The 23,450-nt window shown below is 42.4% G+C and overlaps 1 protein-coding gene across 1 annotated transcript in view; it reads right to left on the bottom strand.

Annotated features, from left to right (window-relative positions):
• Positions 1-23,450, bottom strand: part of LOC111156741 (chromodomain Y like) — a 184,283-nt gene that overhangs the window by 15,774 nt on the left and 145,059 nt on the right. Inside the window, exon 3 of the mRNA XM_022517798.1 lies at positions 4-260. Within this exon, the coding sequence (XP_022373506.1) occupies positions 4-260 (257 nt within the window). The remainder of the gene's footprint in view (positions 1-3; positions 261-23,450) is intronic.

Raw genomic sequence — 23,450 nt, 5'->3', positions numbered from 1 at the left:
CACCTCTGGGTTTAGTGAGTTATTCTCTGATGACTTTGTTGACAACAAGATGTGGGTGAAGCCATCCTGCTTCCTGACGACAATATCTCTGTATCTGTAGGCACTTTCTGTTTGCCTCACACTGAAACGCAACCGCTTGTCAAAAGGCTGGTCTCTTCTGTCGTCAATAAACTTCCTTTTCCCGGCTGTCACTCCTGTAACAGATGTCTGTATGCTGGTTGTTCCGTTGGCTGTTAACGCATCCATAAACGGGGACGAACCTGCCAAGAGTTTGAAATCACAGTGGTCTGTGATGTCCAGCTACGAAGTCCCTCCCTGCTGTCGTCTCTGAATCGGGTAAAAGCGCTCATTATGAACCCACGACTTAATGTAGTAAAAGCAAAGCTGTTAAAAAGTCTACTTTTGTGTTTTTAAAAGATTTTATTTATTCATTTGAGAGAGATACAGAGATAGAACGAGAGAGAGAGCATGCACAAGTTGAGGGTAGAGGGAGAGGGAGAAGCAGGCTTCCTGCAGAGCAGGGAGCCCAACGCAGGGCTCGATCCTAGGACTCCAGTAGCACGACCTGAGCCGAAGGCAGATGCTTAACGACTGAGCCACCCAGGTACCCCTAAAAAGTCTGCTTTTAAAGGCATTTGCTTTCCTTCAAAGTCTGACAAGCAAATCACCCCCTTGCTTATCTTGCCTAAAAAATAAAGATAGAAAGTACTTGCTGAAAAGAAGCTATGAAACTTGAGACCTCTTAAGAATGGGATTAAAAGAGAATGGGTCTCATGAAGAGTCCCTGTTCCAGGCTTGAGAAGTTGAAGGAAAAAAGGAAACTGGTTCAAGAAAATATTATTTGAGCCAAAGCTATCTGCCCTTCAGCTGACATTTCTTTTTCTGAATGCAGGACTGATGTGTACAGATACGTGACCACCTGTTTCTGCTGGTCCGTGAGTGGTGAGGCCGTGGCCACCACGGCAGATCCTCCACCCCCACTCCGAGTGGGGCACTCGGGTCTTTCAGGAGTTCTTTCTTCTGAGGCCCTGGGATGTGACTGCTCTCTGCCCACCCGTCCCAGTTCCACATTTTCAAACAGGCTTCTAAGTACAATTTCAAAATAATTCTCTTTCCTGCCTCATATAGTGTTCTGCTAAATTTCCCTCCTATGTCAGTTCCTCAGCATCAAAGTGGATGCTGTGTCTTAAACATATGGTCTCCTGAACTTAGTATTTCTTAAAATAAAGGCAAGAGATTCATTTAATGCTCTCCTAGAATTATCAGGTTACGTCAGAGTAAGAATTCAAGTATTAATAAATAATTACAGTCCTATTCATACGAACTGTCTGAATATTATCTCACCTGGTGATCAATATATAGAGCCTTTGGATAGAAGAAGAAAGGGAAAGAAATGTAAGAAAACTGGATCAAACTTTACTAATAATATTAGCAGAGGTTCTTGGAGGGGGAGAACAGGAATTACAGGTCAGAAATATTTCCTCTACAATGAAAGAAAATAAGCCAAGGCCACCAGAAAAGACTCAGGAATGGACATCTGGAGAAGTCAAATAATCTCCTTGGTAAAACAACAGGACTTTCAATTGGTAGAAATAGTTCAGAGGTTTTAAAAAAAAATTCAATTTTTTAAAATTTTGGAAGAAGCTATAATATGTGCATATATATGGTTCAAGAATCTACAAATGCAAGAAGATCTATGTAAGAGGCCTCCCACCACCCCTGCTCTCCATCTGCCCAGGATCCCCACGCTCCAGTTAGCTAGAAAAACCCATGTCTGGTTTCCTAGTATCCTTCTACCTTGACGTATACGCAAGCAAGCAAGAATAAAAAGATTTCCAACCCCCTTCAAAAAACACAAGTGGCAGTTCACTGACATAGTATTTTGTCCTATCCTGCTTTTATTATTTGACAGTATCTCAGAACTTGTCTTAGCGGGTCAGTTTCCTTGTTCTTTTCGAAGGCTGCGTACCAGTCTGCTGAACGGATGTTCTATAATCCACTTTACCGATCCATACTGCAGGACATGCTAATATTACTTTGGCCTCCCTCATTCCAATGCTGGCAAGTATTTCCAATTCAAAGAGCATTTGATAAGCTGCTGTTACCAGAAACACAGGGTGTCCTAAATCTTTCTGAGGAGGCTAGCAAGGATCCTTTTTAACTTTCAACCTTTCCTCCGTCAGAACCTTCCCCATCTGTGTTCTCTCTGTCCACCATCCTTGACACACTCCACTGCAGCTAGAGGCAACAGGACCAGATAACTTCTTGAGTAATAGGGAAATGGATCACAGATGACCCTGAAACAATTAAGCCAGGTGCCCAGGAGATGGGGTACCACAGTGGAGTCTCATGTAGCCAGGGGAGGAGGACAGAAGCTTCATTTTATCCACAGGTATTATTCAGGTGTAGACGCTCCAGAGATCAGAGTGGGGGCTGGAGAAGTCAGGTGGAGATGGGTCCTTGGGGGCTGGCGCCCAGAAATGATGGTTGAATTGAGAAGCAGGAGCTCCAAACAGGAAGCATGAGGAGCGAGCCTGCTGACCAGGAGGCAGTGGGGAAACAGGAAGGCAGTGAGAGACTCCCCTCAAAGGAAGGGGAAGCTGCTGTGGCCATAAGGACGTGTCGGTAGTGGCATATGCCCCAGAGAGGTGGAGGAGAAAGTAGAAGAGGCAGTGGCAGGGGAGGTTAGAAGCCATTAATAAACTCGGGCAAGCGGTGTCACTGCGGTGCTAAGGGTAAGGGTAAAAAAGACTTCAGGATACAATGACAGACAGATAAAAGCTGTTAAATAAGAAAGCATACGTATTCAAGTCACGAATCCATTATCATGCTGTTATAAGGAGCGCAGAGCTACAACGGCCAGGTGAGAGGATGTGGACTGGAGGACGGGACTGCAGACAACCTCCCTGCCTGAACAGAGCCCACAAGGGAGCAGTCCTGGGCAGAGAGGGAAGGTGGAGGCTGCCTGACTCAGAGGTGAAGGGTGAGTGACAAAAGCAAAATGAGTGGGGACGGGATGGAGGCTGCGGTGTGCCCAGGAGGAGGGGTTATTGGACATGACACAGGCCAGCGTGTTCGGAACAACAGGTGAGAGTGTCCGGGATCTTGAACAGTTACTAACCCCGAACTGAATTAATGGGCACACACATTAATCAGAACACAGTGAGAAGGACCCAGCAACACAGGGGAAGGGCTGGGTAGCTGCCTTCCACCGGGACAAAGCCTGCTGACTTTGGACTGGCCCCTTGCCCCCTCAACTGCTCCTGCTTTTTCTCAGTCTCTTTTCTTTCCCAGTTTAAAAGGCACACATTCCTTAACTCTAGAGGCAGCTTTCTTGGTGTCTTCTTTCCACAGAAGTGGGATTTCTAAGCTATGGGGTCCATGTTGCCTTCATATGTGAGCTTCACAAAAAGCGCATTTTCTTTTCTTGGAGGCAACAGGTTGTACGGAGCTATCCGTGGTTCTGCAAATGTGGAAATGGATTGGTGCTGGCTCATGCTGACCAAGATTATTGAACTTGGCCTTCATCTCCCTGTTAAAACTGCCCTGACTCACTGGTGCCATTACAGTCCCTGCTGATTTCAGGCCCTGTGATCTTGCCAGGGCCTCAACTACCACACCCACCCCAGCAGGACTCCTGGGACCCTCAGTTATCTCCCTCTGGGGCCGTGTGACATCTTACTGTGCCCTTTGTGGGTAGAGAAGTGTTCACAGCAGGACTGAGTCTCCAGATCAGACTGCTAGCATTAGCTGGGTCCTGACACCCCCCCCCCATTGCCATTTGTGTCCCTTAGCCCCTCACTCATGACAACCCATCATGGCGATCGTTCAACCATTCCGGGTTTGTGCTCACCTCAACGCCTTTGTACTTGCTCCTCCCTCCGCCTAGAATGTCCTTGCCCTAGAGCCTCCAATGGCTGGTTCCTCCTGCTCACCTGGACAGCCGCAGACGAGCCTCTGTGGAGCGCCCCTCTGCTGTGGGCCCCTCCTGGCACCACTTATGTCACCCCGTCTGTTCTCCTTACAGCCCTCCTCACCAAAGGTATGTCTTCCTCAGCTGATTTTTTATTCCTGGTGTCTATGTTGTTGCCATACTCCACTGAGCTCCGTGACAGCAGGGTCCCTGTCTGTCTCATTTGCTAATGTATCCTCAGAGCTTGGAACACTCAATGTTCACTGAAGAAATGAAGGGAAGGGCCCTTCAGGTCTCATCAGCCCAGCTCCCTCCATGCGGGGATGAGAAGCTAAGTGGTCTGCCCAGCGTCACACGGCTGATCACCTGGTGCCAATCTGGGGACAGTAAGCACTATGCTTTAGGGCAGAATCAACTGCTAATGACCAACCTAAAAGGTAAACACTGAGATTTCGAAAAAAATATCCTCCACGCGTAAACTGTGGGAAAATTTACTGTGACTCCCTACACCAACAGCTCTGATGACAAAGAGGGAGCAAATGTTTTCAGCGAGTGGCAGACGGCTCCTTCAGGACCTGGGTTCAGAGACTACTAACTGCTTTCCTAGGATTTATTTGTTCCAGTGAGGAACAAACCCATTTCAGTGCCTCTCCTAATAAATGGTATTTTTTTTTTTTTAAGATTTTTATTTATTTGTCAGAGAGAGAGGCACAGCGAGAGAGGGGGCACAAGCAGGGAGAGAGGGAGAAGCAGGCCTCCCGCTGAGCAAGAAGCCTGATGTGGGGCCCGAGCCCAGGACACCGGGATCATGACCTGAGCTGAAGGCAGACGCTTAACGAATGAGCCACCCAGGCACCTCTAAATGGTATTCTTTTAACATGTTTGCGCTCAAAAGAATCCCTGCAAACATGTGTTTGTTAACCTGTTAGAATTCACTGCTTCAAAAATCATGTCTCTAAAAACGAAATGTGCCTCCTGCTTCCAAACATAAGAAACAGTAGCCATTTCCTTACTTGCCAGCAAGAAGTAGAAAACTGAAAAAAAACAAACAAAAAACACCCCACCCCAAACAAAACGACAACAACAAAAACCCCACCCAGTAACTGTTTCAGACACTGGACAACAGGCAGGGCAGAGGCCTGTTCCCAGCATGAAGGGGGCCGAGCCCGGTGAGGCCAACAATGTCCCAGGCTTTCTGCCTGGAGGCCATTTCCACGCTGTAGGTGCAGGCAAGGGACACTGTGAGCAGCCTAGCAAAAGTCCTAAAATCAGGAAGAGCCCAGGAGGCTCTAATTAGTGGGGTGGGGTACTGAAAAGGAGGGAGCCACACAAAAAGCTCCAGAACTGCCTAGGGATCCCCTTGAGTCTTTCTTGAACACCAATCTGAGTATGCACGAGGCGAAACGCCACAAGATTTGGCAGACAACAACTTTTGAGGAAAAAAATTACCTATAAACCATATAATTGCCAGAGCGCACACGGGGCTGGGAGTCGTCACCAGCCAGGGTGGGAGAGACCTTGCTGAACAGCTGGGCACTGGGCTGAGACCCCGGCACAGGCACATATTATCAGTAGAACTCATCCAGCTCCAGAACAAAGGATACTCTAGAACTACACTAACAACACTTAAAAATAAGCCTTGAAAGGATCAAACTGATTTGCAAGTAAGAACTGGCTGTCACGGGGCACCTGGGTGTCTCAGTGGGTTAAGCCTCTGCCTTCGGCTCAGGTCATGATCTCAGGGTCCTGGGATCGAGCCCCACATGGGGCTCTCTGCTCAGCGGGGAGCCTGCTTCCTCCTCTCTCTCTCTGCCTGCCTGCGATCTCTGTCAAATAAATAATAAATAAAATCTTAAAAAAAAAAAGAAATGGCTGTCACAACAAAACTATTTTGTTTTATTTTAAAAGATTTTATTTATTTATTTGACAGAGAGAAAGAGCGAGTGCACAAGCAGCAGGAGTGGGAGAAGGAGAAGCAGACATGCCACTGAGCAGGGAGCCCGATGTGGGGCTCAATTCCAGGACCCTGAGATTATGACCCGAGCTGATCGCAGATGCTTAACGACTGAGCCACCCAGGCACTCCCAAAACTAACAGTTTCAAAGGCATAAAAATCAGGGCCAAAATATAAATGTCCCAGCATTTAGGAGCCAAAAAATTAGACATAAAAATAAGCAGAAAAATTGGACCTATGCTCGAAATCAAATGAATGTAATAGAAAGAGATCTACAACTGAGGGGTGAGTGAATAACAGAAAAGGACATTTCCTAAACTGTTATAAATTCACCTCAGTGATAAATCAGCTCAACTGTGCTCAAAAATTTAAAAGACAACATGAACACAGGAATTCCATTAGTATATTAGACGCCACCTTGAGACCCACTGCCAGATTCCATCCAGAATGAAGCACAGAGAGAAAAGAAAAACCAGAGTGAAACCCAGGTGCCCTGTAGGATGACAGCAAACAATCCAGCATATGTATAATCTGAGGCCAAGAAACAGGGTGTGCATGCGTGTAAAAAAATGTGCAGAAATAATGGCTCAAAGTTTTCCCTATCTGATGAAAACCAGAAGCTTACAGACCCAAGAAGCTTAACACCCATCAGGATAAGCACAAAGAAAACAAACGTAAGGTACATCATGTGTAAAAGCTAATGATAAAGAGAAAATCTTCAAAGTAGAGAGAGTGAAAAAGACCTAACAGGTAGAGTAACATAACCACCCCTGCATGTTTATCTGTGAAAGCGGAGCAGACAGTGGAAAAGGCGCAGCATCTTCAAGTGCAGGAAATAGGGGCGGCTGGGTGATCAGTGGAAAAAGCATCTGCCTGGCTCAGGTCACGGTCTCGGGGTCCTGGGATGGAGTCCCATGTTAGAATCCTTGCTCAGCAGGGAGTCTGCTTCTCCTCCACCCTCTGCCCCTCCCCACGGCTCATGCGCTTTCTCTCTCAAATAGAACCAAGTGCAGGAAGTAAAAAATAAGCACACAGCACACATGCAGCATATCTGTCCTTCAGAAACAAAAGAGAAATAAAAACTTTTCCAGGCAAAAGTGGAGAAAATTGGTAGCCAGGAGACCTGCACTACAAGAAATGGTAAAGGAAGTTTTTCAAAGCAAAACCAAGAGCAGGCAGAAGCTTGGACACACACGGAAGAATGTGGAACGCCAGAAGTAGTAAACATACAGGTAAAAGTGAACCCGCACAGACCGCAGGTTACATTTAATAAATGAAAGTAGGAGGCGACAACTGGCCTCCTCACAAACCACACCCACCTAACCAGAATGAGTAAAAATCACTCTGTGTGCACTACATAAATACAGTATCCTCAAGAAATCAACAACTCTCTGGAAAAATATGAATTCTCAAGACTGATCTCGGATGCAACAGAAACAGAAAGAATAACTGAGGAAAGATAAAAGAAAGAAGAACGCTGAAAAGTGCTTTGGGGCTGGCATGGTAGGAGCCATGGACTACAGAGGAAAACGGCTTCAAAGTTCCGAGGAAAGGAGGAAATCTACCAAATTCATTTCGTGAAGAGAATTTAACTCTGATGTCAGGGCTGGACACTGATGACACAAAACAAAACCACATGCCAATTTTACTTACGACTGGTGACACCACAGTCCCATTTTATTAACACCAAATATTATAAAGCAATCTACCTTTCTTGAGTTTAATTTTGACAGACTTCCAACTGCAACCTCGGTAGCTAAGGTTTGGCTGGAAGACAAGCTAAGACATTTCTGAAGAGAACGGTGAGTGACATGCACCTTGCTAATTGTATATATTTAGAGCTATTCAGGGCATGGCTTTAGTGCAGAAGATGACCAATTAGAATTAACCTAGGACTAGTTCCTGTGATGACAATCTTATGGCACGAAAGAGAAGGAGAAGTCGGTATGGATCATTTAGTAAGTGGTAATGAAAAACCAGGCAGTTAATTTTCTTAAACTGTTGATTTATGTCTTTACTCAAAATAAAACACAGACACACAGAAGAGATGAGCACAGAAAAATTCATTTGAGGGAAAAAACCACCAAAACACAAAAAACTGATCTCACAAATAAAAAATGAGACGATCTTTTCTACCTACAGATTAGGAAAACTTTTTTTTTTTAAGATTTTATTTATTTGAGAGAGAGAGAGAGAGCGCGCACACAGGAGAGAGCATGAACAGGAGCAGGGGGGAGGGGCAGAGGGAGAGGGAGAAACAAGCTCCCCGTGGAGCAGGGAGTCCAATGTGGGACTCGATCCCAGGACCCTGGGATCATGAACTGAGCTGAAGACAGATGCTCAACTGACTGAGCCACCCAGGCACCCTAGGAAACCTTTTTAAATATGGCAGTTAGATTAGGACTGGTGGAGAGCACCAGTAAACGGATATACTTTTACAGAGCAATTTTATAAGGTGTGTCTATCCACCTCTGAACTTGTAATTCCACTTTTAGAATTCTAACAGAAGAAAAAGAAATTAGATGAGGGCATGTTTTTACATATAAAAGCTATTCAAATTATTTTTAAAATAGAGAAACTGTAAAGAGCGCTAACTTTAATAGTTAGGAAATGGTTCAATGACCAACGAGAAACACATCCCTCCCCCGACACAGCACTGGGATGTTCATGAAGACTGTTAAGATCCAGGTCCATAAGGGTGTTCCAGAAGCTACCATTTACATTAAAGGCTACATATGCCAAGCTTTTAACATAAATCTAATTTAAATACATTGGGGGACATCTGAAAGTGGGGCTGTATCTGCAGATCTCTCAAGCTTGTTTTCTTTTACATTGTTATTCCCAAAAGTATACAGCACAGAAATGAAAATGAATGCAACCTAAAGGTACATGTAAGTGTAATCAACAATGTTTACATGCGAGTTTATTAGAAACGCAAATACACAAGAATGTTAGTAATGGTTCTTCCTTTGTAAAAGAGATATGGGTGATTTTTATATTCTTGGTATTTTGTAAATTTCTACAATATACTACTGACATTAGGGTGGGAACTACTTGAAAACAGACTACAGCAACCAAAATTCAGACAAATATTTCTGGGATATTATTTTTAAATAGGTAAAGATTTATTAGTGTTTCTCTAAGCATATTATAGGTTAGCGCTGTTTAATCAAAAGTTGGTAAATGTAATATGCTAAGACTACAGTATGGGTCTGAGTCACAAGTAAAGTTCTAAACCAGCTGTTACTTTTAGTTTACAGTTTCAGAGGAAACACTACAGTGTCTACAGAGTCATTAACCCTCCTTTACAGAGCTGAACATTTCAAAACACTGTCCCCTACACCTACTAACCCTAACCCTATGTAACCATACAAATGCCTACCACTTTATTCAGATTATATAATCTGCACGCTGAATTCATGAACAGGAAACTTTCCCAATGAATGTGGAAGTAAAAGGGAGGCTTTAAACATCCGTATCCCCTTTTTTCCATAACATGTTAAATGAATAAACACCTTATACATAATTTTTAAAGTCTCTTTGCTCCAATTCCTTCAAATTCAGGTCCCTGTCTGTAGGATCTCCGGCTCTAAGGCCATACAGGCTTATTCTGAGCGGTCTCCGTAAAAGACGGTAACGTATGGTCAGGCTGCTATAATGTTTTGCTCCAACACAATGGATATATTAGGAACAAGTGTGAGCATACTGCAAATTTCAGCTTCTGTTTATGCCTGATTTTTTTGTGGAGACCGTTGAATGCACAAGCACAACTCAGGTGACTCTAGCTGGTCAGGAACACACAGAACACCTCCACCAGCCCCCTGGCTTTCTGTGTGCTTTCAAGATGCCCCTTCCGCTGCCTCCCAATAACCCTTCCCACACCCGCTCCCACCAGCAAACTGCATGTCTCTTACATGATAAGGTGCCACCTTTATCGTAGTATTTATGTTTTTCTTAACCATTTAATAGGTCAAACTGCAGTACCACTTTCATTAGGGTCCTTCCTATTTTTAAATACGCTAATGACACAGTTTGTGAGTGCTGGGCTCCTATCCATTTCCCACCTGAGCCTGGTGGTTTTTAGGGCATGATTTCGCATAGTGTGGTGATTTTCGGGAACGCACGCTCGCATTATAGCAGAACTGGCTGTAAGTTTTCTCTCCACTGCTCAGTATCACAGTCATTCTTTTTGCCTCAGTCAAGAAAGAATTTATTCATAGCCACGTTTTAGACCTGGGCTTAAATATAAAACCATCTAGGGACGCCTGGGTGGCTCAGTTGGTTAAGCAGCTGCCTTCGGCTCAGGTCATGATCCCAGTGTCCTGGGATCGAGTCCCACATCGGGCTCCTTGCTCATCAGGGAGCCTGCTTCTCCCTCTGCCTCTGCCTGCCATTCTGTCTGCCTGTGCTTGCTCTCTCTCCCTCTCTCTGACAAATAAATAAATAAAATCTTAAAAAAAAAAAACAAACCATCTAACGAACAATTTGCTTCAAGCATAAACCAACAAGCAACTGCCCGGTGGGGGATTCGATGGAAATGCGCATCATCAAACTCCATACTCAGAGATCTTTGGTATTCATGAGTCCAATCCTTCCAGGAGGAACTTCCGATGCCCAGCAGGGGCTCCACCCAAATGCTCCCCCAAAGTGCCTGGACCCTGTTGTCCCCACCCCAATGGAGGGCACTTTCCACAGCAAAGAGCCCCAAGACTTCCGGGGCTGAAGGAAGATTCTCCAGCTGGGGAGAGTGAGGTATTGTGTGTCTGTGTTCCAAAGCCCTTAATACTGGGCTCTGCTTTCTCTGTGCGATCCACTGCTTTGTTCTCCACAGCACATTGCTCCCAAATCTCCCCCCGCTCCACAAATCTGTCTTCAGAGCTTCCTGCTCACTTTCAAGCCAATTACACCCCTTTTTGTTTCAAAGAGCAACCCCGACACCACAATCCTCCCCAGGAAACCTGTGTTTAAGGCCACCCCAGCCGACCTCCACAGTGGAGGAACTCTTCTTCCCCTGCAGATCACATCTGGGGCCACGGCCACATCTTTTCTGTCCCACGTCACTTAGTGGGAACATCTAGTCCTCACCTGTCAGCCTGCAGGAGGGTTAGGGGAGTGAAAACGGTCTCTTGAATCTGTCAACACTTGTCCTCCTGGGACTCGCAGCCTACCTAGACTCTCACCGGCAGGTCCCTCACACACAGGACAGGTCCCTCACCCACACGACAGGTCCCCTACTGCTGGAGGGATGTGCCTGATGACCACCTGCAGCTCTGGATTTGGGACTCAGAGACGGAGTGCGAGCTCACTTTACATCACCACTGAGGCCCCTGAATGCTGCACTTGGGGGTGCTTATTTTTGTACACTGTATTAGGGCAAACCCTAATTTAGAAATGTAAATTAGCCACTGAAGATATGGAACCTCTTCATCATACACATTTAATGTAATCAAATTGAAATATAAGAATTGTTATCATTAAGAGTAAGTCTGGGGGCTCCTGGGTGGTTCATCAGTTAAGTGTCCGACTCTTGGTCTCAGCTCAGGTCACATTCTCAGGGTTGTGAGACTGAGCCCCGTGATGGACTCTGCTTCTTCCTCTCCCTTTGCCCCTCCCCCAGCTTGTGCCTGCTCTGTCTCAAATACATCTTTGTTTTGTTTTTTTTTTTAAACATTTAAAAAAATTTGTCAGTAAGAGAAAGAGGGACAGAGCATAAGCGGTGGGGGTGGGGGGTGGTTGGGGAAAGGCAGGCAGAGGGAGAAGCAGACTCCCCGCTAAGCAAGGAGCCTGATGTGGGACTCAATCCCAGGATACTGGGATTATGATCCGAGCCAAAAGCAGACACCCAAATGATTGAGCCACCCAGGCATTCCTCAATAAATAAAATCTTAAAAAAAAAAAAAAAGGGTAAGTCTGTTCATTTTTTTTCTTTAAGATTTTATTTATTTATTTGACAGAGAGAGTACAAGCAGGGGGAGCAGCACAGGGAGACAAGCAAACTCCCTGCTGAGCAGGAAGCCCCATGTGGGGCTCAATCCCAGGATCCTGGGATCATGACCTGAGCCGAAGGCAGATGCTTAACGCTGCAAATCTGTCCAATTTCTGCTGCACACACATCTCCCCTGTCCCCTGTCCTGTTCATTCCCAGTGTTTGGTTATGCTGGGGATGCACTGGGCATCCGTACCGTCTGGGCCCCGGCCATGTATTCTAGTTATTAGGTATTGCAGCTCCAGCCTCTGGACCCCAAAAGATGGTCTAAGTAGCACAGCAAACGGGAGGAAGGCCAGACTGTTCTTGGTGACTAGCACCACACTTTCCATAAATGTGCTGAAAACCACAGCAATGTTCTGCCAGATGAGCTGCTTGCCTGGGCCAGGCGAAACTGCCAGAGTCTTCCATGATCCTAATGCCTGAGGCAGATGCCTTCTTATTCCTGCTGTTGCAGGAATTATCATCCGTGCTGGGTCTAGACAAGAAGGTCCCTTTCTCCTAATCATTTCAGTATGGCTGCCCTATACCTAGACTGATCATCACTTCTCGGGTTCTTTGTTGAGGGGTGGACAGATGGGTGGGTGCTGTGTGACCTTCCCCCGTTCTACACAATGATGCTTTGCAAGTTCTGGGACACAAAATCCATCTCGTGCCTAACGAATCAGTATTCACGTGTTTAGAAAAGAGTAGGAGACACCAGAGATTGCGGCCTAGAAGCACCCCGGAGCCAGCTGATAAAATGTGTGCCTTACCTCGGGCTGTACTGGACAAGTCTGGGAAGGCTGCCCAGACTGCCGAGACCCTGCTAAGCAGCAGCCATCCAGACAGAAAACAGGGGCAGTGCTTCTGGGCGTGGCCCTCACAAGGGGTCTCCTTCACAGCCCCAACCTGGATGTGGTGTCGCCTGTTGAACCCTCCGGCACCTGTCACACTGGGCTATGAGGAACTGACTGCCCCGAGGAGGCCACCTCTGGGCCTGGACCCCAACCTAGCACGTGACTCTTGGGTAGCCTCTGATAAGTGAAAATATCTGAGATGCAAGCACCCACCCATCTGATCTGCAGGCCTTCCGCTTTCTCAACAGTGTCGCCAAGGTCTCCCCTCCCCGGCCCGCTGCCACCCTGTGTGGCAGGACACTGGGTCACAGGCCTCTGGGGGTCCCGTCTTCCCTCACTTGGCAATGGGAAGAAGGGACAGAGGCATTCTCATCCTGCACACTCACAGCCTGTTTGCGAACCCCTCCTCAGCCCTTCCCCTGCATTGCTCTCTCGACTCGCCTGATTTTCGTAGTGATTATTCTGTATCAGCCTCACTGCTCTGCCGGCTTCTAGTTTTGGGACCTTACACTAGCCACGGCCATCTCTTAGGGCCACAATAACTTTCCTCACACCTTTTTATTCAAGTGTTTTCCCTATAAGACAAGAACCCAAAAACCCACTCAAACTTAAATCAAAACTTATCAGGTGAACAATTAAGGTTCTCCGTAAGCTGAGGCTCTTCTGCATCTCTGACATCATCTCCTAAGAACTAATCAGGCACTCTGCTCCAGGTTCCGGGCACGATCATTTTCATCCTAGCTCTTTATTTTTTACAAAGATTTTGTTTATCTATTTGACAGAGAGAGAGAGAGAATGAGAGAGAGAACAAGCAGGGGGAGCATTAGGCAGAGGAAGAGGGAGAAGCAGGCTTCCCGCTGAGCAAGGAGACCAAAGAGGGACTGGATACCAGGACCCTGGGATCATGACCTGAGCTGAAGGCGGATGCGTAGCCACCCAGGCACCCCATCATCCCAGCTCTTTAGTATAAGCTAGAGCCACGCTAGTGGCCGAGCGAGCTCCAGAACTTCGTACTGTGAGGTTACTGGCACAGTGCTAGCACTCAGAAAAACACATTCCGAATAATAACTCATTCTCTAAAGAGCAAGAGAATACTTAAGAATGGAGGCTGCATAAGAGGCATTTTAGTTCGTGAAGCATACAAATTATCTCCCTGAAACTACTAAGTAACTCACGAATGCTAGAAATATACTCAAAGCAGATGAATGAATGGAAAACTGTGAAATGAATTAGTTAACAAAGCTGAGAGTATGCAGAATTAGGAAGCATTCTGAAAATCAACAGAAAAAAGAACATAAGCTGTGGTTTCTTCAATTAAAATCATCCTGAGTAATAATTAACTCCCAGAAAGAACCAACCTAAAAATATTAGGTATGAAAAAGCAATGAGGAGACTTAAAAGGAAATACTATTTTGAGATAAAAAGTAGCAATTAATGAGACTACGTAACTTTAAATAATATTAATGTCAATTTTCTAGTTAATGTCAATTTTCTAAAACCTATATAGGAGCAACCTGATTAAACCAAATAATTATGAAGCAGGATATACACAACAATATAGTCTTCAATATGGGAATTACAATGTTTTGCCATTGGTAGCAGGGGTTCTCAACACGACTATGAAGTAGAATCATGAGGCAGGTTTTTAAAAACATGCTCCTCGGACCACATTCCCAGCTCCCAAGGGTTTCCGGGAGTGGAGCACTGGTGCCTTTCCCGGCTGACGCTGATGCACACTGAGGGCTGAGGGCCTCGGCTGTCGGGGAAATGGGTTTGCTGTCTTCCACTGATGCAGCATCATGATGTATCCTATGGTCTGAAACAGGATATTCAGGGTAACCCAAAGGGAAGCGTATAAGTCAGAAGATGGAGACTGAATTAGCAGTGATACTTCCTCCAAATCAGAGGAAAAGGGTCATTTAAAGTCTAAATAATTGAAACAAATAAGGAAATGGGAAACAAAGAAAAATCGTATGTGATACAAGAAGTAAAGAACACTGGAAAGGACACAGGGAGATGCTAAAACAGATGAAGAAGGACATTAGCAATGTAGAGAAACTCAAAATACTCAAAGATACTCAGCATGACTGGTTTTTCTCCAATAATGAATTTAGTGAGTAAGTCAAGTGAGTAAGTCAGAGGAAACAGTAAAAACTCAGGATCTGGAAACCAAAGAGGAGTTTTCAGGTGGTCAGTATAGACAAGATCACACTGCTTTCTTCTTTAAAGACTGCATTTCAGGAAACATGCTCACAATTTCATAGTTCGGTAGCCTCAAACAGCCTAATGGTTGGTTCTTATATTACTCATATAAGTAAGTATTATTATTATAAGTATATAAACTTATATTATAAGTTATATAAGTATATTATATAAGTTATATAAGTATATTATTATAAGTATATTATAAGTATATAAACTTATAATTTTTCAGTTAGTATCATTTAGGAAAGGTAAAATACCCACATTTCAATTAATTGTCTTCCCTCAAAATGGATTTCTCATTCACTGACAACTGTTTCTAACTTTTATTCTTCACCCAAAGCGAGAAGGGAAACCCAGCGATCAATCATACTGGTCTCTCAGAGGAGGTAAGCACAGGTCAGAGAAATAAATGGAGGCAGTGGGACTACAACGAACGCCCTGAGGCTCACCCATACTTGGGGGCTGCAGTCTGGGGCATGTCACTAAATCCCCCCTTTACGAGATGAAAACCCCAAATCCAGAGAGCTTCACAGCCGTCCTGAGTCACTGAGTGGTGAGTAGGCAGAAAGCTCAGATCACACTGAGGTCCGTGCACTACGTGCACAGATGTGGTCTCTGCCGTGCCTCCCTGGCTGCTGCCAGAAAGACACACACGTGGAAGGATAAAGAGTGCGGGTAAATGATGTACATGAGTGATTAGTGACAATGACTGTCTTAAATGTCTTCCAGAAGGTGAGAAACATTTCCAGCAATGTTTAAGACTTCACACAGTTGGCTTTTAACTGGCTTGAGTACTTCTGCACGTAGTAAGTGCTCAATAAATATGTGTTGAAGATAACTTGTAAAAAAACCAAAAGAATACGGCATATTAGGGTACCATGCTATTAGCAAAGAAATGGATGGCCAGATACAAATTCAAAAGACTCTGATGAAGGGCTGCGTTAAAAAAACCAAGATGGAAAAGAACTGGCTGAAATCAGCCTTTTAAGGATTGTACCAAGTTAAAAATAAAGTTAAAAAGAAAATGGACTGAATGCTGGAGGCAGCGGAGGAGGCTGACAGGGGATGGGGATCAACAGCTCACCTACCTGTCTTGAACACCTAAACATCCAGCCTAGGAAAAGAGGAATAGGAAAGGCCTTCCAAGGGGCCAGAAAATGTACTCCAAGCCAGTAGGAAAAGAAAAGAAAAGAAAAGAAAAGAAGAGAAAAGAAAAGAAAAGAGAAAAGAGAAGAAAAGAAAAGAAAAGAAAAGAAAAGAAAAGAAAAGAAAAAAAAAAGACTGTTATTGTAACTCCCAACAAACGTCTGATCAACTACTTGTTCCGTTGTAAGGCTTCATCCTCGAGTTGTCAGGTTACTCCCGGCACCGACCTGGGAGGAATTTTCTCCCTCACAAACAGGGAGAAAATTGTGCAGTGAGTCTTGTTATGTGGGCAGAAGGATGAATTAGTACGTAGTCACCACTAATGTTCCTCATCCTGCAGAAAGTATGCTGGGAAGTGACAGCCCTCACTGCGCTTACAACACACTCACCCCTGAGCGTATCCTGTCTACCTTCAAGCTGGAATCTATGTTATCTGCTCACTTTGCCAATAACAGGACTGCCTGAGGTCAGCCACGGCTCTTCAGAGGAACAAGTCAGGGATAGAGCATGCCAGTGTGATTATCAAAAGAAAAAAATACCCACCATGCACACAAGTTAAAAGCTGACCTAGAATTTGGTGAAGAAACTGGCTTTGCCATTTCACTTGGATGACTCCTGCTTTCACCCCGAGTACTGCCGGGAGCGTACTGCCGGGAGCTGGTGGGGGGCAGCGGCTTTGCCATGAAAGGCTCTGCCTGCAGCACTCTCACCTGCTCACAGGGCACCCCCACGACACCCGGAAGCAGTTCTGTCTCCACAGGTCATCTGTGGACTTTGTGCTGCAGAAAATGACATGCCACAGACTCTCCTGCAGACACAAACAACAGAGCCCCATGCGGAGCCCTTATCCAGCAGGTCAGAAAACTACCTACAACTCCCTTCCGCTTCCACCACCTGGCTGTCCTGAGAAAGGAGCGCCTACTAAAACAAACCTCTCAACTGTAACTTACCACCTCAAAATTCTTACTACCCAGCCAAGCATGGGAAGGGGAATTCTAATACCTCAGAAATAGCCGAACCCTAATTTTGCTTCCATGTATCTCTCCGTACCTTCTGCAGAAGTCTTAAATAAAATATAAGCAAATAGAATTTAATATGATTTTTTAAATCGTGGATATATTAAAAATTTACCATTTTAACTATGTTTAAGGGCATTAAAGTATATTCATTCACACTCTTGGTGCAACCATCACTACTATCCATCTCCAGAATGCTTTCCATCTTCCCAAACCAAAACTCTGAATTCATTAAACAAGAACTCTCCATTCACCAACAACCATCACTCTACTTTTTGTGTCAATGAATGTGACTACTCTAGATACTGCCTACATATGGAATCGTATTTATTTGTCCTTTGTGCCTGACTTACTTCAATGAGCATGTCTTCAAGGTTTACCCATGTTGTAGCATGTGTTAGGACATCATTTCTAAGGCTGAGTAAGATTCCATTGTATATATAAGCTGCATTTTGTTTATCCATTCATTCATCAATGGATATTTCTCAGTTGTTTCCAATCTTTTGGCCACTGTGAATAATGCTGCTATGAAGATGAATGTACAAATATTTGAGTCTCTACTTTCAATCTTTTGGAGAGACCACCTAGAGGTGGAATTGATAATTCTATGGATTATAGAGAAATATCTATATCTGTTGATACAGAAGTGGACCATTGATAATTTCTTTTTTTTTAATTATATTTAATATTTCCCCTGAATTAGCTAGAATGTGTTTAATTAGTAATTATAATCAAACTCTTGGAGAAGATCCAACTCATGGACTGGTGGTGATTACTTCCACTTTGGTGCTATTTTTTGTTTGTTTTGCTTTCCTGAGATTAGAAACCAGAGAAGATCAGGATGTAAAATACTTTCAATGTCGAAGAGGGGTTAATATAATCAAAGTCACATTGCACAAAGATCCACAGCCAATTCTGAGGCTTAGAGACCAAACCCTCATAAAATACATCATTTGTTTCTTTTTATGGCCAGAAACTGTTTTCCACTAGCCAACCTTGCAGCTTAAATGTACCTATAGGGTGTCACGTGGTTCCCTGAGGTTAGGATCCAGGCTTTATCAGGCTTCTGCCTCTGGTTCTGAGCACTGGGTCAACTCAGTTTGCTGAATGACATTCTGACAGTAGGAGAATAAAAAGAATTTAGGGATTTTTGTTCTTTAGAACAGCAACACTTCACAAGCAATGTCACTGTAAACCATGCCAACATCTACAATTAATTCAGAGTATAACTAGAGACAATCAAGTGTCCTTGTCCGTATTTTAAAGTTCTGAGTTATAAAGATCAGTAATATATGTATTATTATATGTAGAAGAACCCTCTGTCAGTTTTAATCTTCATTTTGAGTTGTGTTGAGCTCCTCAGAGAGCATTAATCTCTAAAGGGATTTGGATTTCTAAATCTAGAAAAGAAATGAAGTCCTTAACAGACCAAAGGAAATTTAGGCGTCCATCTTTATGCAGCTCTTTAACACATACAGTGATAATATACAAAGCTATCAGCAACCAACATTTTAGAATCAAAGTTAAGAACACCGAGGAAATAGAAATCCTGAAAAATGAAGTATATTATTTGAAGAGGTTAATGGAAAACTTTATTAAAGCATGAGCAATCTTTAATTATAAATGTAAATTCAAGCTATTAAGTTTAGTTTTACTATGACACACTAAAACAAAAAATAGAAAATTACTAGCAATATAAATCCCATTATTCTAACTAATCATATCAGGATAAGTTCAAAAATAAATCCAGTAAGAAAGGTGATACTTTAAATTTAGTATATTTTATTTCCTCATTAACAGCTTTGACAGTAAGTCAAATATTGGAAAGAAAAAACTTACTGAAAATCTGTACACTATAATGTCACCTTAAAGTACCAAAAAAAGAAGAGAAAATAATGAGATTCACCTTCCTCTTTAGTGCTGAGAATAAAGGAGGACTGGCAAGAAGAACAAAATATGAGAAGGATAACAACTATCTACAAGGTATAATTCTTCAATAGTGAAATCTTATTACTTATTACATCTACAAGAATTTTATTTCCTGCAATAATGATTCTGCCTTATTTGACATAGGACTGAATTCTCTCTAACACTTTTCCTCATAATGTTTACCTTGACTTTTAGGAACAACTAGTTTCTGCAACTACTGCTTTAGGAAGATAATGAATCAATTACAATCTATTTTTTCTATTTCATTTTAATAGTGCATGGCCATTAATTTCAAATCCCAGATACTAAAGGAACATACTATCTTGCTTAGATACCTGTAGAGTATAACCAAATTTCTATTTCAAATAAAAGGAACTGTTCTGCTTCTACTTCATTTTGCATCTTCCTATAACAGCCTAGGAAGAACTGAGTAAAAAAAAATATCAATAGATGTCTTCCTCTATGAGAGGAGCAAAAGCATGGTTCCCTATGACTCAGGCATAGAGAGACAACTGAAGCTTACAGAAGAGCACATTGAGAAAAACCTTCCAGCAACTATAGCCAAGGCAAAACCCAAACCCAGCTCAACTCCTGAGTAGAATGACTCAATCCCCATACTAGCTGCCTGAGAAGAACCATGCTCAATTCTAGGTGTACAAATGATTTATCCCAGTCTCTCCTTTTTACAAGATGTCCAGCATTCAATAACACATTATAAAATACAGAAAGATCAAGTAAAAAATTACAACTCATAGTCAAGAAACAAAGCAATCAAGAGAAATAGACTTGGAGATAACCCAGATAATGGTACTATCATACAGGGACATTAAAATAACTAAGATACATGTAAAAGAATCTACTAGAAAAGGTGGACAACTTGCATGAACAAATGGGACATTCCAGCGAAGACACAGAAACTTTTAAGAAAAAGTCAAGTGCTAAAGCTGGAAATAACAAACCCTGGAGAAGGGAAGAATCTGATTTCCAGAGCTGCCATATTGTTTTGAAAGTCCTGTTTTTAACAAGTCACAAGACATGCAAAGATACAAGAAAACATGACCCATACCAAGCAGTCAACAGACACAGACACTGAGGAAGCCGAGACATTGAACTTAACGAAGATATTAATCAGCTATTTCAAATATGTTCAAGAAATAAAGAAGATAGTATCAAAGGATCTAAAGGGAAATATGAGAAAAATGTCTCACCAAATAGTATCAATAGACTATTTTAGAAAATAGAAATCCTTGAGTTGAAAAGTACTATAACAGAAAAAAAAAAAAAAAAATCACTAGAGTAGCTCAATAGCAGATTTGGGTCAGCAGAAGAAATAATCACCAAACCTGAAGAAAGGTCAATTGAGATTATCTAGTCTAAGGAAGGGTTAAAAAAAAATGATGAAAAAGAACAGAACCTCAGAGACCTCTGGGACATCATTAAGTATACGAACACACCATTATGGGAGTCTTGAAAGGGGACGACAAAGGCAGAAAAAAAAAATATTTGAAGAAATAATGGCCAGAAACTTCCAAAATGTGATGGAGAACATTAATCTGTATATCCAAGAAGTTCAAGGAATTCCAAACAAAAATAAACTGAAAGAGATCCTCACCTGGACAAATCATAATAAAAATGCTGAAATATAAAGACAATAAAAGAATCTTGAAAGCAGGAATAGAGAACCAACATGTCAGGTTCTAGGACCCTTGATAAGATTAACAGCTTAATTCTTAGTGGATATTATGGAGGTCAGAAGGCAGTGGGATGAAATAAAGTACTGAAAGAAAAATACTGTCAACTAAGAATTTGATATCTAGCATAATTAATACTTGAAAGTGAAGGAGAAATTAAGACATTCCCAGATAAACAAAAACAGAGATTCAGTAGCTAGTTTACCTATTTTACAATAAATACATATATACATACTGACTAAAGGGAGTCCTTCAGGCTAAAATGAGAGAACACTAGATAGCAACTGAAATCCACACAAAGAAATAAGACACTGACAAAAGTAACTAAAAAGGGGGGCACCTGGGTGGCTCAATGGGTTTAAAGCCTCTGCCTTTGGCTCAGGTCATGATCCCAGCGTCCTGGGATCGAGCCCTGCATCGGGCTCTCTGCTCTGTGGAGAGCCTGCTTCCTCCTCTCTCTGCCTGCCTCCCTGCCTGCTTGTGATCTCTCTGTCAAATAAATAAATAAAATCTTAAAAAAAAAAAGTAACTAAAAAGGTAATTATAAAAGACAGGGTAGGGGTGCCTGGTTGGCTCAGTTGCTCAAGTCACTGCCTTAAGCTCAGGTCATGATTCCAGAGTCCCGGGATCGAGCCCCGCACTGGGCTCCCAGTTTCAGTCTTCTTCTCCCTCTGACCTTCTCCCCTCTTATGCTCTCTCTCACTCTCTCAAATAAATAAATAAATAAAATCTTTAAAAAAATAAAATGAAATAAAAGACAGGGTATAGGTGTTTCAGTCACAATTCTCTTTGTCTTATCTAATTTAAAAGACAAGTACATAAAGCAATAATAATAAATCTGTGTTGATGAGTGTATTAAGTAAAATGATGGATTTTGTATGACAAGAACAGCACAAATTAGAGAAAAGAGAACAATGATATGCAAGATTAAAGTTTTTATATACCACTGAATTTAACATTTTCATAGATTAAAATGTAAATTGTAATCTCCAGGGCAACAAATAAGAAAAAAACCTAAAAATATATTGTTAAAAAACAATGAAGGAATTAAAATGGTACATTAGACAATACCTGTTTAACATGACTAATGGAAGGCAATAATGAAGTAACAAAGGGAGAAAAAAAGGTGTAGGCTATCAGTAATTACAAACACTCAATTTAAAAGGCAGAGATTGTCAGTACGGATAAAAAGACCTGATTTAACTTTATGCTGTCTATATAAGAAACACTTTACATACAGACAAAAACAGGTTAAAAGATTGGGAAAGACACATGGTGTATAAACAATAATCAAGAGAGACCTGGAATGCCACTTTAAAACAAGCAGTTAGGTGTGCCTGGGTGGCTCAGTCAGTTAAGCATCTGCCTTCAGCTCAGGTCACCATCCTGGAGTCCTGGGAACTGAGTGAGCCCTGTGTTGGGCTCCCTGTTCAGCAGGAAGTCTGCTTCTCCTACTCCCTCTTGTTCACTCTTTCTCACAAAAACAAACAAACCAACCCCAATAGTTACAAGAAAAAAGGAAGGCTATTTTGTAATAACAGAGTGTGAAATCATCAAGAAGACAAAACAATTATGAACTTACCTGTACCTAACAAGAAAGCCCTAAAATGAAGCAAATATGACATAAGTGAAAGGAAAAACAGACCATTCAACAATAATCACTCAAGTCTTTAATATCCCATTTTCAATATGGATACTGAACTAGAAAGGACAGACAGAAAATCAGCAAGGAAAGAAGACTGAACATCACTATGAACCAACTAGACCTAAAAGACATCTGTAGAATAACCTACCCAACAACTGTATGACCTGTGAACATGATGGAATGAAATTAGAAATTAGTAACAGGAGGATATTTGGTAAACCCTCCCATCAAAAAAGATCTCAAACTATTAAGCCTAAACACCCACCCTAGGAAACTAAAAGTCAAAAAGTAAACAACATAATGCAAGCAGAAAGAGGGAAACAATAAAATTCAGAGCACAAATTAATGAAATATACATTTGAAAAGCAAGAGCAAAAATCAAAGAACCCAAAAGTTGGTTCTTTGAAGAAAAAAAAAAAAAATCAACAAATTCAACGAACTTTTTAGACTGACCAGGAAAAAAAAATTGGATTACTATAATCAGTAATGAAAGTGTGAACAGCACCTATGATCTTACAAAAATAAAAAGGATTATAAGGGAATACTATGACATATAATTATATGTCAACATATTAGAAACCCTACATGAAATAGACAAATTCCTAGAACAATATAAATACTGAAACTGACTCAAGAAGAATTAGAAAATTTGAAAAGACTTGTTAACAAGATATTAAAGGAATAATAATAATAATAAAAAAAACTTCCCACAAGGAAAAGTTTCACTGGTGAAGTCTACCAAACATATAAAGAATTAAAACCAATCCTTCATAAACTTTTCCAATAAAAGAGAAGAGGAGAAAACACCACACTCATTTTATGAAGCCATTGTGATACCAAAACCTCACAAGGGTAATAAAAGAAAACTATAGACCAATAACCCTTATGAATACAGATTCAACATCCCCCAACAAAATATTAGCAAGCTGAATCCGGCAGCATTCACAATTGATTTATGTAACATGACCAAGGTGGGGGGGCACCTGGGTGGCTCAGTGAGTCAAAGACTCTGCTTTCGGCTCAGGTCATGATCCCAGGGTCCTGGGATCGAGCCCTGCATCGGGCTCTTTACTTGGCAAGGAGCCTGCTTCCCTTCCTCTCTCTCTGCCTACTTGTGATTTCTGTC

Source organism: Enhydra lutris, unplaced genomic scaffold, assembly GCF_002288905.1.
Source record: "Enhydra lutris kenyoni isolate GAN:26980312 unplaced genomic scaffold, ASM228890v2 scaffoldscaffold48, whole genome shotgun sequence".
NCBI classification, from domain to species: Eukaryota; Metazoa; Chordata; class Mammalia; order Carnivora; family Mustelidae; genus Enhydra; species Enhydra lutris.
The sequence above is the reverse complement of the archived record's forward strand: the minus strand, read 5'-3'. Positions and strand labels throughout refer to the sequence as shown.